The 17875-nt window shown below is 54.5% G+C and overlaps 1 protein-coding gene across 8 annotated transcripts in view; it reads right to left on the bottom strand.

Annotated features, from left to right (window-relative positions):
- The window catches only part of Srcin1 (SRC kinase signaling inhibitor 1), a 63709-nt gene that overhangs the window by 24742 nt on the left and 21092 nt on the right, over positions 1–17875 (bottom strand). For 6 of the 8 annotated variants that reach the window (XR_005285058.1, XM_038326740.1, XM_038326743.1 and 3 more), the window contains 6 exons: positions 15124–15425; positions 12199–12297; positions 5831–5854; positions 1294–1489; positions 549–747; positions 30–123 (listed from right to left, as the gene is read on the bottom strand). Coding sequence is in view for 7 of the 8 variants with exons in the window: in XM_038326740.1 (XP_038182668.1) it covers positions 30–123; positions 549–747; positions 1294–1489; positions 5831–5854; positions 12199–12297; positions 15124–15425 (914 nt within the window). In the remaining variant the exon portion in view is untranslated. The remainder of the gene's footprint in view (positions 1–29; positions 124–548; positions 748–1293; positions 1490–5830; positions 5855–12198; positions 12298–15123; positions 15426–17875) is intronic. The other 2 variants (XM_038326739.1, XM_038326742.1) reach the window with 2 other exon arrangements.

Below are 17875 nucleotides of genomic sequence, written 5' to 3'. Positions count from 1 at the left end.
ACCAGTGCCCCGTGTGCTCCCAGACATACCCGCAGGTCCCCGTTAGTGAGGTGCGAGCCAGGAAAAGCAGCATACAGTGGCTCCTTCCTGTAGATCTTAATAATACTGCGGTCCTGGATATCCCTGCCCGGGAGAGAGAGAGGCAGAGGGTCACCGTATGCTCCTCCTAGCTGTGCACAATGAGGAGATGGGGCAGCAGCTACTTCAGGAAGACGAGAGGTCCCTTACACCCAGCCCTTCCCCCTTTCCTAAGCCGGATGTTCAGTGATTCCTTGGGATGTCTGCCACCAGCAAGTAAGCATGAGTGTGCAACACACACACGGGGAGGGGATGAGATGGGGAGAGGGAGGGAGTCCATTTCCATAGCTTCCTGCCAGTGGGAACCCACAAGTCTGAATGATTTAACAGAGAGGGCGGGGCACTAGGACTTGGTGGGGAGGCAAAGGATGAAGAGAGGGTGCCTAATGATCTAGGGAAGGGCCACCAGAGGTCCAGCACTGTTCAGAGAAGTGTGGGGAAGTCTACCCAACCCCTGGGGCCGCGCCCACCGGACGTCCTCCAGCTCGTAGAAGATGTTCCGAGCTTCGTCTTTGATGAGGATGGCCGTGTTGGGCGACTTAAGCATGCCCATGGTGAGCTTCTGCGGGAACATGTGCGCGATGAGTGCGTGCAGCGTGTCCAGACTGCTGACCTCATGCGTGATGTGTACGCGTCGGGTCTCCTCCCCGAATTGCAGGAACAGGACCCCTGCGAAGGAGACGGCGCCCTCGTGGTCACTGCCTCTATCAGCCGGCTTCGCGCCAGGGGAGTTCGGTGAGCCCTCGGGAGCGGCATCAGTCCCACAGCGGCAAGGTCTGAGGCCGGAGGCTGCCCCCGAGTGCAAGTGCACCCATGCGCTCCTCATGCCGCGGGTTTGCGGCCCACCTCTCCAAAAAACCTACAGGACCCCAGGCAGCTGGAGTCTGGACGCGGAAACGGGGCTGGGGGAAGGAGCTGGTGGAGCAGAAACTGAAAAAAAGTCGGGAAAGTTGGAGAGGCTGGCGAGAACGCCGGGAGGAAAAAAAGCCTAGTAGAAATAGAAAAGGGCTGGATAGAGAGGATGCTGACAGAGCTTAAGGGCCAGCAGGGTATGCTAAGGTCTAGCAAAGAAGAAAGAGCTAGAACTTCGAGGAGGCGTCTGCTGCTAGAGGAGGGAGTGGCAGGAGATGGAGTAGCGAAGGGCGGGATGAAGGGCAGGATAAACTCGAGGGAGGAGCTGTGGCGGGGCCTGAAGGCAAGCAAGCTGGGCAGTACCTGGTGAGCGCAGCTTGGTCTGGCTGGCAGAGCGGGAGAGAGGCAAGCTCTGTCGGAAGCGGTTCATCCTGCTGAAGCCCAGGGGCAGCTCGGCCTCGGACATGGTCTCCAGCGACTCAGCCGAGGCGTAGGACAGCTTGGCTGCCTGGTCTGCCAGCCCTGGCTGGGCTCCCTGAGTATGGCGCGAGCTGCGGGTCTGCAGGGGTGGGGCAGGGCGAGAGGCACCAAGCATGAGCCCCCACCCCCATCCCTTGCTCTGCCACAGCCTCCATCTGGGCCACAGAGCTCCAGCCAGCCAGCAACACACACACACATTCAGAGGTGGGTCTCCTGGGTTCCAGACTCGCTGGGCAGCTGCAGAAAGATCCCTCAACTCTCGAAGGTCTTGGCTTCCCTGGGACACCCGTAGGTAGGCAATGGGCAAGCGACTCAGGCACCCTGGGATGCTATACAAGAAACCATCTGAGTTGGACCCATGGGCACGCCTGCTATTTTAAGCTTCCAACGAACAACAACACAAATTTGTCACCGAGGTGAGCAGCAGAATTGTTGGGCAAATTGGAGCATTAGTTCCAGACATTAATTAAGCGGCGGGTGTGTGAGCGGCGGATTGTCTTCATGGAGTCCAGGGAGCTTGGGGGAGCAGGGAGAAAGCAAAGAGATTGAGGGACCCCAGGCTTTCGGCACTGGGAGGTGTCCATGCCCAGGGTTCTTGACTTAGAGGATTTTGTCCCTGGGGAGTCTCCCAAAGCCTTGAGTCAACTGAACCACAATTTAAAGTAAACACACGGTATACATGCAAAGCCAGGTGACACACAAGTGTACTGTGCAGGCTCCACCCCTCCACCCCTCCCTGTCACAGCCTGGTTGGCCTCCCCTAGTGATGAGTATTACAGTTATTTCCCTGTGGCTACAGCTGAGGTGGGGAAGGATGTCACAGAGAATCCCTAGGTTCAAGTCCCAGTTCCCCTCCCCCGAAATAAAGGCCTAGAGGTGGAGCTCAGTGGGAAGGATGCCACAAGATGGGCCTGACCCCTTTCTCCTGGAAGGTGGTGTCTCTCCTTATTTCAATTGTCTTTCTAGAACTTACTTTTGGCTGTCACCCAGGGCCACAACCTCTGCCATTCAGCCCTAGTTCCCACACTAAACCTAGCTACTATATAGATGCTTGATGGTTTAAATCGTTATTTTTTTTTTTTTGAGACAGACTCTCACTATGTACCCCTGGCTACTTAGAACTGGCTAAGTACACCAGGCTAGCTTCAAACTCACAGAGATTCGCCTGCCTCTGCCTCCCAAGTTCTGGGATAAAGGGAGTGAGTGTACCATGAATGCCCGGTTCAAGATAACTTTCTCTATTCATTTTATTCCTTTATGAAACTGAATTATGAACAATTGGAATAAATTACTTATACAACTAAAAAGACAACATAAAAGGCATCTCTCTTATTTTGTTTTGTGTTTTTGAGACAGGGTCTCACTATGGAGCCATGACTGGCCAACCCAGTACTTAATACATAGGCCAGGCTGGTCTCGAGCTTGTGTGCATTCTCCTGTCTCTGCCTCCTGAGTGTGGGATTACAGGCAAGCACCACCCCTCTAACAAACATCTCTAAAAAGGAATAATTTACTCTCCTGTCCCAACCTCTCCTTCCCCCAATCCTGATTACCCCTTAATTAATCTCTGTCTTCCTATTAAAGCCAGTTTAATGTTCCATTTAATAGCACTCTCAGAATGGGAGAGCATTTTCTAGCAAGCAGTGCCCAGCTGTCCTCAGACAGAGTGGCCTTGAGAGCTTGGGGACATGGAAAATCAGACTTGGAGGTCACCAAGGGGCTTCCAGACACAAGCACAATACCTTGGCCAGGAGGGAGGAAAGGAGGTGGTCTTGGAAGGACGGCGGTGGTATATGAACTGGGCCTGCTTGAGAGATCTCAGATTTCAGAGCCTAGGCTTCGATTCTAGGCTGGCCAACAGTGAGAGCCCCTCCCACCTTCGTCCCCAGAGAAACCACTGCAGCAGCAACCTATTCAGAAGTGAGGGAGTCTGAACCAAGCTGGTGGGCATGGGGTTGCCAGGCAACTGAAAGGTCAGTGGTTGCCAGACTGGGGTCGATGAGAAGCTTCAGAATGCAGCAGCTGGCAGAGATGAAGAATAGGAGTGGCCACTGGGTCAGAGTGGGGTCACAAATGAGATGTCTGAAAAAGGATGAAGTGGACAGGATCCTGGGGATGGCTGGCCACAAAAATAAGAACTCTAGGGGAAAAAAAGATAGCCACATCCCTTCCTCTGCCTGCTCCTGCCTCCACTCTAGCACCATGGGCACCTTTCCAGTCTTTCTGCCTTTATAGAAAACCCTAGGCTGGGCAGTGGTGGAACTCAGGAGGCAGAGACAAGTGGATCTCTGTGAGTTCAAGGCCAGCCTGGTCTACAGAGTGAGTTCCAGGACAGCCAAGGCTGTTACACAGAGAAACTTTGGGGGGGGGGATCTCTAAGAAGAAGAAAAGTCTATTGGCACTTCTTTCTGCTCCCTGGACCAAAGCATAGAAAATGAAACATCTAGAAGCCACTAGCAGGCATGTCCAATGTTTGACATGCTGTCTACCAAATTCCCAGTTAGGAACTGAACAAAAGTTACAAAAAAAATCATAAAATAAATCTTATGTTTTAAATAAGCTCATGAGCTTGTGTTTGACCACACTGACAGTCACATATGAGCTGCTGGTCACAGTTTAGATGTTCTGACTAAGGGAGATAGCAAGAGAAGGAAACAGGAATTCAAAGAGAACTTGAATACAGGATGGGGCTGCCAAGGGAGGCAGTAAACTCAGCCATTGTGCCTATTCCACTAAGAAGCTAATGAAGCCTTGCCAGACAGAAGGAGGCAGGGCTAGGATAGTCACACCGAGATCTGGGGGCTCCCTGCAGCTCTCTACAGACTTGGGCAGGAGCACCTGGGAGCGTTCACAAACTCTTTCCAGGATTCACAGTGGAAGCCTGGGGCTCACGACGACCTATGATAGTCCAAGCCGACTGGAGCATCCAGAGGTTGGAATCCGGTCAGCATCCACCACTCTAATGCTGATGAAGTCAGCTACCAGGGAAAACTTGCTAACAGGACAAACTGTCTCGGACATGCATTCTTCTCATCTCTCCAATCTTTCAGCAATCCCGAGTCAGCCTTGATGGTACATGCCTGTAATTCAGCACTTTAGGGGACTGAGACAGGAGGATCACAAATTCGAGACCTGCCTGAACTACAGAAGTAGCCTGGACAACTTAGTGACACCCTGTCTCAAAATAAAAGGTAAAAAAGGGTTAGGGTACCGGGTATGGCGGCACACACCTTTAAATCTAGCACTCAGGAGGCAGAGGCAGGTGGCGCTTTGTGAGTTTGAGGCCAGCCTGGCCTACACAGCCTGTTCCAGGTCAGGGAGACTTGGTCTCCAAAGCAAGCAAAACAAACAAAAACAATACCCCCCAAAGAGTTGTATGCTCAAGGGCCTGGGTTTAATCCCCACTAGTAGAGTGGGGGAACCCCTCTATAATGAAGACAGTGTTGTTCACTCTCCAAAGGAGAAAACATGGCCCAGAGGACTATAAGTTCCTGCTGGGTCAGTAAGCTAATTAATAGCAAGCTAGAATCCACCACCAGGCCATCAGACCCTCAGGCCCATGCATTAACCCTCCCCTTTCTCCTGCCCCCTCCAGAGAGGGCTGACAGGCAGATACAAGATCCCATGATACTCTGATTCAAAGGCTTTTTGGAAAAAAAGAGTTTGCACACCAGCCACCTGGTGAGTCTGGGTTACAGCTACCCTGCTACCCTTTCCTAAGGTTTGAGGCTCCAGGGACCACAGATCCTACACAATAAACCACAGCAGAACTTCCCTCACCCAGCCCTGGGTATGAGGGTCAAGGAAGAAGGAGGGAGTGCCTGAGGGTGCTCCCCCAGGGGCACCATGGTATCCTGGGAGTGGGGAGAAAGCACTCCAGTTCTCCGGAATAAAATTGTTCAGAGGAAGTAGGAAGACAACCATCCCCTAGGCCTTGCCCCCAAGATGAACAAATTTAAGGGTACAGGGCAAGTGTGTTGCCTTGTCCTGACATGATGGGGAGTAAAAACAGACAGGCATCAGCCCTTCCTTTGAGGGACAAGCAGTTTAGGGTCCAGGGCCCACAGGGAACGCATGCATGCAGGTCCCTGCCTCTGTCAGCTTACTCTCTTAAGACTCAGGAACCCTTCTCCTCCTAAAACACCCCTAGCGGGCTGGGAGAGCTGAGGACTTGAGCATGTCCAGCCCAGACCTCCAGCAGAGATGGCAAAACTCCCACTCTGGATCCATAAGCCCCTGGCAGACAAACCCAGACTCTCCCCCAAGCAGCAGCCATAGCCGGCAGCCCCAGGCCCACCACCCACAGAGGAGGGGACCCCTGCAGATGCACACCCCAGAGCAAAGCATTGTGCAAGGCAGAGGTGGGGAGGGGAGGACAGGACATGCAGTTGTGACAGAGGCAGAAGCATCGCGCACTGACCTTGAAACTCCAGTAGTTTGGTTGCTGATGGGAATAAGAGAAGAGATGGTTACGAGGGGGCTGTCAGGGAAGTGGGACAGGACAGGACAGAGACTCTCAGTACACAACCCTGGGTCATGGGCCTCCACCCTCTGGGGAGCAGACAGTAGGCAATGCCTGCGCCTCTCAACTCTCTCGCGAGGTTGGAACATTCTGGTTCACCAAGGAGGGGCAGGTTCCAGGTCCACTGGTGGGGGAGCAGGATAGAACGTTCCCGATGTTTCAGGTGTCTTTCTAGCCATAGGAACCGGCCTGGGAGAGAGCTACAGGTAAGGAAAAGCACGGATGGCTATGAGATGGTCAAAGATTTCAGGGACGGCAGTGGCCAATCTGGGCTGTGGGACCAGAGAGAGGCCAGGTCAAATGTCCCAGAAAAGATGGGATTCCAGCGTGGTGGGGAAAGTGAAGAGCTGGAGATGGAGAAAGGTGTGCTGAGCAGACCTACACAGGTCTAAGTAGCCCTGGAGCAAGCAGGAGGGCTGGGAAGACGCAGATGAAGCTAGAGACTGAGTGAGTAGTCTTCAATGGCGTTACAGCTACAGATCAAAGTACAGGAAACTGAGGAATGAAATCACAAAAAGGGAATGGGACCCCAGTAGGAGGGCTAAGGGCAGGGAGGAGATGGTGGTGGCTGGGACCAAGGCCAGGGTAGGCAGGCCTGTGTGCCAGGATGTGCAAGGATTGTGGGGAAAAGTGGACCACTGCCAGGGGCCTCTGGCACTAGGCAGTGGATGGGAGCCTGGGCAGCACTTGGAGCTACAGAAACAGTGGAAAAGAATTGTAAGGGGGTCCCAAGGCTTCTCCTCACTCGCAGTAACCCTGGGTTGCCCTGCCCTCCCTAGAGACCAGAAGGTCCTTCCAGATGGTTACCAACAAGGAAAGGACAGCCCTGAGGGCGGGCTGGTTCTTGGCAGAGGTGAGGGTACCCTGCTGACCGGTGCCAGCCTCAGCAGGAGGACAGAGGCAGCAGATGGCCTGGTCCCAGGGTGCTTGGCACGTGCAGACAAGATTCCCCAGGCCTCAGAGCCAATGGCAGAGGACAGGGACCTTGAGGGTTCCTGCTGGGAAGACACCATGCTGTGGTGCCCTGTGCCCTCTGGATGTGTTGGGGGCATGGAAGAGCTGAGACGGGGCTATAGATGGCTACTGCTGGGTACATATTTTATAGTGACAGCTCTTTATGGTGGGGTGATGCCAGCCTGGATCTGGAATAAAGTTCATTTGCTGCCACCCTACACACATGCCTGGTCCACAATCCCGATCTCTCTCCCAAATTACTGCCTCCAAAAGATGAAAAGTAGTCACATTTCAGGCAAGGAAAGGGGGTCACCAAGGTTGTATGGACACAGGGCAGCCCTGAGGTGGCAAGGGATGAGGTAGGGTTTAAAAGACTTGAGCCACAGCTTCTGCGACCTTGGCTAGAACGGGAAGCATAGAGAGAGGACTCATAGACGTCAGAGGCAGGCTGAGGACTCGGAAAGGTTTGTGCTGAAAATCATGTCTGCAGACCAGCAATGACAGACGGCTCTGCAGAGAAAGCCTCACGCTCCCTACCCACCCTACAATGGGCACAGGAACATCCACAGCTCCCTGCAACATGTACATTGTTCCTGTGGTGAGTTGGTAAACTCAGACACATCCTTGGGTAGACAAGGATGTCACAAACACCCAGAACAACAAACACGCCCACTAAGGCACACAGCAATAGGGGAAGCCATGAGAAATAGCCCCAGGAACACAGAGTAACTCGAAGACATCCACACGGAGACCATAGGTTCTCCCAAGGACCCCAGCTAGCACTGTGCTCAGTCAAAGACATAAAGGGTGGTAAGACCAGTCACACCCCCCTCAGCACACCACAGAGCCATAGAGGCAAGGACACCCATTCACACAAATACACAAACACTAGCAACAGAAATATACACAAAATAGTACACAAGGGCCAGCAAGATGGCTCCGTGAGTGGAGGTGCTTGCTGCCAAGTTTGAAGATCTAAGTTCGATACCTGGAGTCCACATGGTGTCCTCTGACTTTCATACACATATGCTACAGTAAGTGCATGTTCCCCGACACACGCATACTAAGTAAATGTAACTTTAAAAAAATCAGAGCAATGTATGAAGCACACAGAACTCAGAGAAAATGTCCTTTCTCTGCTCCCCTCTACTAGCTGTGTCAGGACATTTGTGGCACCTTTAGTCAGTGTCCAGTAGCTACAATGGCACTATCATCGTGGGTCGGGGAGTTGGTTTCCTGAACCAAGAGTGACAATAAGCTGTCCCATCCATAATTCGGTCACCAGTCTCAGCCCAAGGGACTTAGAGAGACGGCTGAGACCCAATTAGTGTTCCTAGGAGATGGATAGGCAAGACCTGGCTATAGCCACACTGGCCAGGCCTCACTGTGGGCTCCAAGCCTGTACAGACCCACCAGGCAGGACTTGAAAGGCTTGGGAGATAACAGGGTGGCGGTACCAGTGTCCGGGAAAGATCGTCCTGGCTCTGGGAGAGAAGCTAGCTATGCTTGTGCTTGGGGAAAGGGCAGGGGCTGATGACACTGTCATCTGGCCCTCTAACTTGCAGCTCTGAGTGTCATAGCCTTATAAAGCAAGTCCTGCCTCCTTCCTTGGTCCTCTCTTCAAATGCAGAAAAAGGATCCTTTAAGCTGGCCCAGCAGGACCCAGATACATGGTCTCCCAGCAACTCTCTGTCCTGGGAGGGGAAGATTGCAATGGGAAGAAGCCCCTGGGGAGATGGGCCATCATCCACGCTTCCAGGCGTTAACCCATGGGACTGTCCCTGATGACAGAGTGCAGAGGCTCCTCTGTTGTGCAAGAGGGACACCCCGGTCCCTTCCCTGACCCCTTCCTAGTTGTAGATTCCTCAGCCGGTGCCCAACACGGTACCTGGTAGGTAGCAATGCCCTCAACAAATCTGTAACAATGAATAACTGCCAATCAAGCAAACCAGGCAAAGCCAGCAGGGAGCGGGTAGTTCTAAAGACTAGACCTGGTCCCGCTCCCTCCACCTCCTGGCCCTGGCTGTTCTGAGCCTTTTCCCTGAGAATGACAGGGGTCTAAAAAAAACCCTGAAAGAATGACAGGGAGCTGAGCATGGTGGTGCAGGCCTTTAATCCCAGCACAGAGGCAGGTGGATCTCTGGGAGTTAGAGGCCAGCCTAGTCTACCTGGAGAGTTCCAAGGCAGCCAGAGCACATAATAATAGAGAGACCCTGCCTCAAAATAAATAAATATTAAAAGGCAGGGACAACAGGGACCCGGGGTCCCTCTTCTCTTCACTCAATAAAAACCTCACCAAAGCCAACACATCTCTAAGTACAGGGAGAACAAGCCTTCCCAGAACTCAGGGACTGCGAAAGTGAGCTGAGCAGGAGAGCTACTAGCAGGACCTGCTGCTGATCGTGAGGGCTTGCGGGAGCTGGGGCAAAGACAGAAGCCAACCATCCCTCAGGACCAAGCTCTCAGCCATGGGGTACTTCCCCCAGGGAGCCCAGGAGTGGAGGAAACAGCTTTTTCCCTCCAGAGCTGAGGAGTTAACCCGGCACTCTTCACCTCTTCAGTACTTAGTCTTGGTTTCTTCCCCTAGCGGGCCCTCCTCCTCCCTCTCCAGCCAACCCTGGAGGGGCGAGACGATCCCATCGGGACCTTACCTCAGTTCCTTTCCCTTTTCCTGGGCAGGCGTCCTGGGGTAGGATAGGTGTCCGCATGACCCCTCCTTGACCTCAGGCCCCAAGGGAGCATCTTCCAGAGAGGAAGGCAACCCACGAATCGCACACCCTTCCTTAATCCCCAGACTGGCGCACACACCCACCTCCCAACTCCTGTGAACCCAAGTCCACAGAAACGCCAGCTCCAAGCCTAGGGCTACGCCACCGGCCACGGTGGCTGCCAGCCTGCAACGGCCACGCCGCACACGGCCCTCCCCTAGGGGTTTGCAGCGACACCAGCGGCTCAGAGCCCTGCGGAGGCTGAGTGCACGAGGAGGGGGTGCGTTGCGAGAGCCGCACGGCGCCCTGGGCCGGGGCGCACCCAGGGAAGGTCATGACTTTCCGCGATTGGGGGAGGGGGCGCCTGCCGCATTTGGGGGTGAGGGCCGACCCACGTGGAAGGCACCTGCTGCGGTGGGGAAAGGGAGGGGGCGTTTCTCCGAGATCGGGAACCCGCTGCAGCCTCACGCCCCGCACCCCTAGACCAGTTCTCCAAACCGTGGATCAGGACTCGATCTCCAGGTCCCCGCCCCCTCTCCCACCGAACCCCACGCGGCTACTGAGTCCCCACCGCCGCTCGCCCTTACCTGGGGCTACAGGTGCACGCGCGGAGCCTGGTCCCGCGTCGGGCGGGGGAGGGAGAACCGCCCGCTACTCCCACCCGCGCAGGCTCTCCCCTCCCCCGGACGCCTCCGCAGCCGCCGCCGGTGCCCTTTGCTGCAGTGGGAGAGCTGCAGCCACCGAGCGGGCCCGGGCCCCGGTCGCCCCGGTAACCGCGACTCCACCTGGCGCCGCGCGTTGAGCTGCCGTGCGCATCCCCTCTCGGCCCCCTCCCGCGGCGCGGCCCCGCCGGCGCAGCCACGCCGAAGAGAAGAGGCTGGTGGCTACGTCGCCGCGGTCACCCGATACGCCGGCCCGCCGCCCGGGACTCGGGTTGCAGCAGGAGGGAGGGAGGTTAGACAGCCTAGTGGAAGAGCGGGAGGGGGGAGGGGAGGGGCTGTGGCTTGGTTTAACCTTTGGTCCCTTCCCAGGATCCTCTTCACTGTACCCATCCCCAAAGGTCTTAGTTACCCCCACCTTCCGGGCCCTTAGCCTCCTCTCAGCCGCCGCCCTTTTGCCCCTTTAATCCTTCCATGACTTAATCCCCGACTGAATCGGGAGGCCTAAGATGCCTACGTTTCCTTGTTGGCCTCTGATCCTGCCTTGCTGTGTGTGATTCTGGTCCTTTGCTGGGTGTCTCTGTGCCTTAGCTTTACAAAAAAAAAAAAAAAAAAAAAAAAAAAAAAAAAAAAAAAAAAAAAAATGAAGCTCAGACTTGTCCCTAGTGAGGAGGAATGTGATTAGCTCTATCAAGAGATGACAAGACGCTGTGCGTGTTGTGGATCTCTAGAACGAAGGTCCCCAACAAACTCTCCTTCCTTCCCTCAGAGCCGAATTCCAGACAGGCAGACAGACCTGGACTTCACCACGGGGCACACCTCAGCCCACTCGAATCCAGCCTCGTTCCTGCCGTCCACCTCATCCCTATCCCTGACCCACACTCCACCTAAGGGACCTGCCTGTCCATCCTGTGCCTGTCTGCAGTCTGCACCATCGTTGTCCCAACCCTCTGTCTGTGGTCTCTGCCACACATTGCCACTGACACACCTCTCTCCCACCTCCCACCTGTCATCATCCAGCCCTGATAACAGGCACGCCCCCTGCTCCCTTGTTCCCCAAATCCAGACAAAATGAGGCTGAGAGCTGGGAAGGAAGCGACTCCATACCCTGAGAATGATTCCCAGTGTGCCAAGCTGTTACTAGACACGCTCCTTCAGTCCAGGTGCCCCAGGTCTAGAGGCTCATTGCATCCTCGTCTGTCATAATAACCTTTCATTTCATTTTCCTTGGGAAAGCCAAGCTTTGGCCCACTCTGGTGCATGAAGAACCAGACCTCTTCCATCCAACGACCTGGCAGCTGCTGCCCTCCCCCTACCTACACCATAACCAGCAAGTCCAAAACTCCCTGGCTCCAGGTATGGCTTGGACTCCTGATCCCCGCCCCCATGTCTGTTATTTCTGCCCTGGCAGTGCCCAGGCCTGAGCTGGGAGCATATGTTAAGATCTATCCTATCAGGGAAAATGAGGCTCAGTGAAGAATGGGGAAACAGACTCAGAAGTGATGGCTAGACTCCTAGTTCTTTTAAAAAAATTATATAAAGGGTGAGAGAAACACACCACGCAGAACTTCCTGGTGGTCAGAAGGGGGCGGGGGGGGGCAGGCTCTACTCGGAACAGAAGAGTCGGGCACAGAAAGGGCAATAAGATGAGAATAATAAGAGCTCCTAAAAGCCCAAGAACAAGAGTAGGTCCTCTTGTTTAAGGCAAGAAACAACTGTTTATTTTTAAAGCATAACTATCCCTCAAAAGGGATGGGTTTGAGGAGGCGATGGTAAGAAATCAGTCGGGGGAGATGTGGATACAGGGCATGGAAGTTTCCTGATAATGGAGGGTTCATACATAGAAGGGGTGCAAAATAAAAATTATCAATGTCCCCCCCTACAAAAAAGGGTCTCCCCAAAGCCAAGCTCCGCCATGGATTTTGGAGGGAGATGGCTGGCTCACCTGGGCAGGCTGGCCAGCCCCGGAGGGGGTGGAATCGCCGTGGAGGTGGGAACAGAGGGAGCTGAGGAGGCACACAGGGTCCACGGTCCAGCCGCCGACCTGTGTGTGTGAAGCAAGGGACACCCTATTAGGGGGAGTGGGCAGGAGCCGCTGGGATGGGACAGGATGGGATGGATGCTCCGAGGGCAAGCCCCGGCACAGGGAAGAGGGCCAGAGTCATGGAGGTGGGCTCTTCGCAGGGGCTGGTACCCTATCAAGGGCCCCAAGTTTATCTGCATGTCTGTCTGTCTTTCCTCTGACAGAACAGGCTTTCACCACTTGATAGAATCCTGATTTCCAGTTCCCAAAGCCTCCCTACACAATCCTTGAACATCTGCCTTCTCTCCTTCCCAAGGAGGTCACCTCAGACCTCACAGTGATGGGATCAGTGGACAGGAACGACCTCACTCCTGCTGTCTGTGCCATCTCTGTAAAAGTGACTTCCTTCTACCCAAGGCCACCAGACTTGACTCCTCTGAGACTGTTTGCTCCTGCCTCTGGTCCTCTGGCCCCTGACACTTCTGTCTGTCCACCAATCACTCCTCCAAATGTTCGCCCAGCTTCACACCATTGCTGCGCCGTGCTGTGGTACTTTGTTAAACTGAAAGGCCCTGGGTCCTGCCACTGAGCCTCAGAAGGGGCAGATGAGGGCAGGACAGATGAAAGGTATGAACCTGAGCATGGCTGAGCTTCCATTCACTCCAGAAGTATTTGCTAATTACTTGCTGAGTGTTCACCAGCCTCCACCTACCAATGCACATAAATGTTCCATGCCAGACTCGGTACCTCTTGCAGCTTTTCCTGCTAAACCTCCCAGAAAGGTGTGTAACTAGGGTGTCCAGTTCCTCACCATGCCTGGTCTCCAAACCATTGAAACCGGATGCTTCTTCTTCTTACCCCTGCCCGGACCCACCGAGACTTCTGAAACATTGGCTCCGCTTGTCCCACAGCCCCATCTCTGACCGTCACATACTGCTTTAATGTGCTTTCACACCCCACTCCCATTTCTGTCTGTGTCTTGACTGCTCTCAGGTCTCCTGAAGCCGGTGCTTTGGAGTACAGAAATGTATGTAAGGGATCCAGCTGGCATCCTAGGAAGCTCCCTCCCAACTTCCCACCACGCCCCTATGATTCTCACCCATTTCTGTTTCTTTCCCAGAGACTGACATCTATTTCCCTGTCAGTCAAGAGTTCAATTTCAGTTTTTGAGACAGGGTTTCAGGTAGCCCAGGTTGGTAGCCGAGGATGGCCCTGAACTTGATTATCTTGCCTCCCCATCTAGAGTGATGGGATTACAGGCATGCAGCAACCACCACAGCCAGTTTGTGCAGTGCTAGGAATCAAACCCACAGCCTCCTGCTACCCGGCCGGCCCTTAGCTGTGTTCTTTTCTGTCATTCCCTTATAGCTCCAGACAACCAGCAACCCTTGCCTGGTCCCCCTGCCCCTTTGTCCAAACTCCCCTCTCCTTCATTTCCTCCTTCCCCTGCCTCAAGCCTCCCGACCCCAGATTCAGTAACTGTACGTGACAAATAGAACTCTCCTGTCCTCTGCCAGCCCACCCCACTCTGGCACCACATGTCCTCCTGAACCCACCCAGTCTTCTGTACCATCCAGGACTTGCCATGCTCCAAATCGACTCAGGTTCACGTGCTTCCCCCGCACCCTGCAGATACAGCATTCTCTTCCTCTCTTCAAACCCTTAGCCCTGCTAGGCTTCACACAGGTGCCGCCTCCTCCAGGTAGCCTTCCTGTAAGGCCTTGTAACTGACATCCCTCATCGTAAGCCCCCTCCCAACTGACCAGGACCCTCACACAATGTTTTATCTTCTCTTTCCCCCAGCTCAGGGGGTCAGGGCCCTACGTGAGTCTAAAACCCCTCCTGATCCTCACCAACCTGAATCCTGCTCCCAGCGGGACTCTGGAGCCAGGAAAATGCAAAAGCCAGACTGAACTAGACAGAATGTCTGGGGGACAAGCAAGGTCCCCAAAACATGACCATGTGCCCTTGATCTCTGCGATAAGGGGGAGCATGTCCCTCCTCTGATCCCTAGTCACACTGAGTAGCACCTGAAAAAGGAACTGTGGCCCAACACTCCTCAGCGTGACTGAAGGACACTGGCGAGTGGACCCCTGTGCACCTTCTCCCAGAGGGGACAATGCCGGGATTCCCAGAGATGGGACACAGCAGCCATAATGGCCCCCTTGCCAATGCAGGTCTAGACAGAATGCTAGTCCTGAGAGAAGGAATCCAGAGAAAAGCTAGTGCTTGCGTGGAGAGGGACATGAAGGAGTCCAGGCTGGGGGAGGCTGAGAGGAGAAGCCGCCCATGCAGATCCTGGGCCAGAGGCAGAGGCCCAGCCCCTCCTTAAGCCTTTGTGGGGGGCAGGAGAGAGCCAAGGCACACACAGGCTTCCAGCTCAGTCACACGGCCAGTCTGTGTTCTCAAAGGAGGTAGTGTCCCCAGTTCTGAGTTCTGTTCCGGCTAGGACTGGGGAGGGGTTAGATCCAGCCTTCAGAAGCTCCCAAGCCTGAGAGCAGTGCCACGGCCAAGCATTTCAACTGTCCCACTGGGTCCAGGCCCAGTGCCCTCAGCACCAAAAGCGTCCCTTCTCTTCTTCAGAATCATTCCTCTGGCCTCCAAGACACACACCTTCCAGCCCTTCTTCCCACATTCTGCCCAAACCCACGCTCCAATGTGTCAAGCAGATGGCAGGGACCTGGAGACTAAGCCCCACTCCTTTCTCCCTCAGGCTCCAGGAAAGACCAAAGAGGGCCACAGCCCAGGGAACAATACTCCCCAACTCCAGGCTGACAGCTCTGCCCAGCCATAAAATACTGGGTGATCACCTAGAGACCCCGGCCCCTGCTCCCTGCTCGCACTCACCTGCTCCCGCATCCTGTCCTGCTGACCTCGCAGGGCCAGGGCATGCTGGGGGTACTTGCTCTTCAGATGGTCCATGAACGCATCTCGCTTGCGGTCAGCATCCGCCTTCTGGAGCCCGCTGAGCGCCTCCAGGCTCTGGGCAGCAATCACCGTGTGCCGCCGCTCGGAGGTGTGCACCAGCCCCACATTGGAGAAGCGCCGGCCCCCGCTGCCCCCGCTGCCCCCACCCCCCAGGGTCCGGTATTCCCGAGGGTACTCGGCATCGTCGGCAGATAGCATGGGGGGGCTGCTCCGCTCCGGATCTGCGAGGGGGGAGAGGATCTAAGGTCACCAGAATGCCATGCCAAGGAGCTGCCCATCTCCACAAGGATCCCTGTGGGGCAGGGCAGGGCAGGGCCTGACTAGGGCAGAGAGGTCTTTGGGAGAGGAAAGGGGCAGAGAGTATACGAGGTGAACCTAGAATTCCAAGTTAGGGGTGAGGAGCAGGTCCTGGATGCAGGTTGCTCGTTGGTGGGCTTTGGAGCAGGCATGGGAAGTTGACGGACCTGGGGACAGGGAGGGGGAGGAGTATTGGAGGTGTCCTGATCACTTCTTTAACTACATACTTGGTCCCCTTCCTAAAGACAGGGAAGTCAGCCACACTGTGGTCTAGAACATTCTCTAAGGAGAGGCTGGGGCTAAGAGTGCCTTCCTCAGACCTGCACATCAGGGCTGTATCCTCCGGCTGGGGGCTATCTAGAACAGGGACCAAGGAATTAGGAGGGTGGGGTGAGGGCAAAGGTCAGTCACAGGGCTCCTTCCCAAGGATGGGTGGAGGCCCAGAATCTGGGGCAGAGAACTCCCTTTCCCTCCCTCCCCAGAGACAGACAGATGGACAGACAGTAAAGGCTGGGCACAGAGAAGACAGAGAGATGGACTAGGACAAACTTAAGAGAAAGCAGGCAGACAAAACAGGTCAAACAGGTCAGCTCCCCGCTCCCCTCTCTGTTCCCAGCTCTCCTCCCAACACATACACAAGCTCTAGACCCACAAGTGACGCAGAGGGGACAACGGACAAACAGAAGTGGCCGGGGGTTGAGGTCTCCACACTCTTAATGCCCTCCCAAGTTCCCCCAGCCTCCTTCTCCTGCCTGGCACTGCTTCCCCCCACCCTTACCCCCCAAGGAAAGCAGGCCCTGCTGGGCATCCACATCAGTCATGTTCCAGACAAGGAATACAGAGTTGCCTGCCCGCCATGTTCCCGAGGCTGCCCTATTGGGTGCCAGCAGTCTCCATACCTCCCGCCTAAGCCTTACAGCCCATGGAGTGGCAACCCCTAAGCATGACCTCAGCAGGCCTGGAGTGTCAGGCCCCACCAGCTAGGCTTGCAGGCACACCAGCAACTGTCCCACTACAGAGAACTTCTGGAAGAACAGACTGGGGGGAAAAAGGAGATAAGGGGCTGGGCAGTGGTGGTACACGCCCCAGCACTCAGGAGGCAGAGGCAAAGGCAGGTGGATCTCTGAGTTCAAGGCCAGCCTGGTCTACAAGAGCTAGTTCCAGGGCAGGGAAACCCTGTCTCGAAAAACTAATAATAATAATAATAATAATAATAATAATAATAATAATGGAGATAAGGTTAAGGTTGGGGATCCTGGGGCTCAGCCAGGTTCATGAAAGCCACCTTCCTTCCACACAACTGTGCTGGGCCACACCAGGTACCTGATATCCAACCACAGGAGGAAAGGAGAGTCCAAGCCACATTTCAAGACTAGCTACCTCAGTGCCAACACACATGCACACACATGCACACATATGCACACACACACACACACACACAGAACTTCCCACCACCAACAACACTCTTCCAGGCTGCGGCCCTGGCATGTGCAACTGGGGTTCATAGCTCCAGACAACCCGGCCTCTCTCACTAAACCACAAGGACAACACCTCCCATAGGCACTGAAGTCATTGGCTTACAAGTGCGCCCACGATTGCCTTGGCTCTCGACATGCCTGTCTGGTAGGTATTATTGTGGTCCCCATTCAAGAGAAACCCAATGACAAGTCTAAAGCTACGGGGAGTAGCAGAGGCCTTGTGTGACCCCAATGTGACTAGGTTTGCACTGCCACACCTCCCCGGACAGATGATACTGTGTACTGAGCAGAGCGAACACTGAGCAAACAGCACATCAGGTAGGTTTCCATCTTTACAGTCTGGTCCCATCCCCCACAAAGCTCAGGGTCTGAGTCACCACCTCTGACCTTCCAGGCACCCTTTATTCATCACAAGTGAGGCTCCCCAAGTGAGGTCCAAACACACAGCAATGACTTTGAAGCCATTACATCTATATCTATCTATATACATGTGTCTGTATGTATATATTAATTTGGGGGGGGGGCAGCCCATATATGGCAGGTCTGTTGAACTTGTCCATATTGAGTTTCATGGTCTAAGTTGATGAGGAGGACTGATCAACTCTTCCTCAAGAGGGCACCAGATCTCATTACAGATGGTTGTGAGCCACCATGTGGTTGCTGGGAATTGAACTCAGGACCTTTGGAAGAGCAGGCAGTGCTCTTAACCACTGAACCATCTCTCCAGCACCACATATGACACATAGCTTATTTACTGAACTATTTTGTGTCTTGATATATAGCTCAGGCTGGCCTCTATCTATGATCCTTCTGCCTCAACTGGAGTTGAGTGTTTTATACTTTATTGATTACACTTTTATTTTCATAAGAATTAGAAAAGATCTGAGGGAGGGGGC

Source organism: Arvicola amphibius, chromosome 4 (genome assembly GCF_903992535.2).
Source record: "Arvicola amphibius chromosome 4, mArvAmp1.2, whole genome shotgun sequence".
Lineage (NCBI taxonomy): Eukaryota > Metazoa > Chordata > Mammalia > Rodentia > Cricetidae > Arvicola > Arvicola amphibius.
This window is presented reverse-complemented; position numbering and strand designations above follow the sequence as displayed.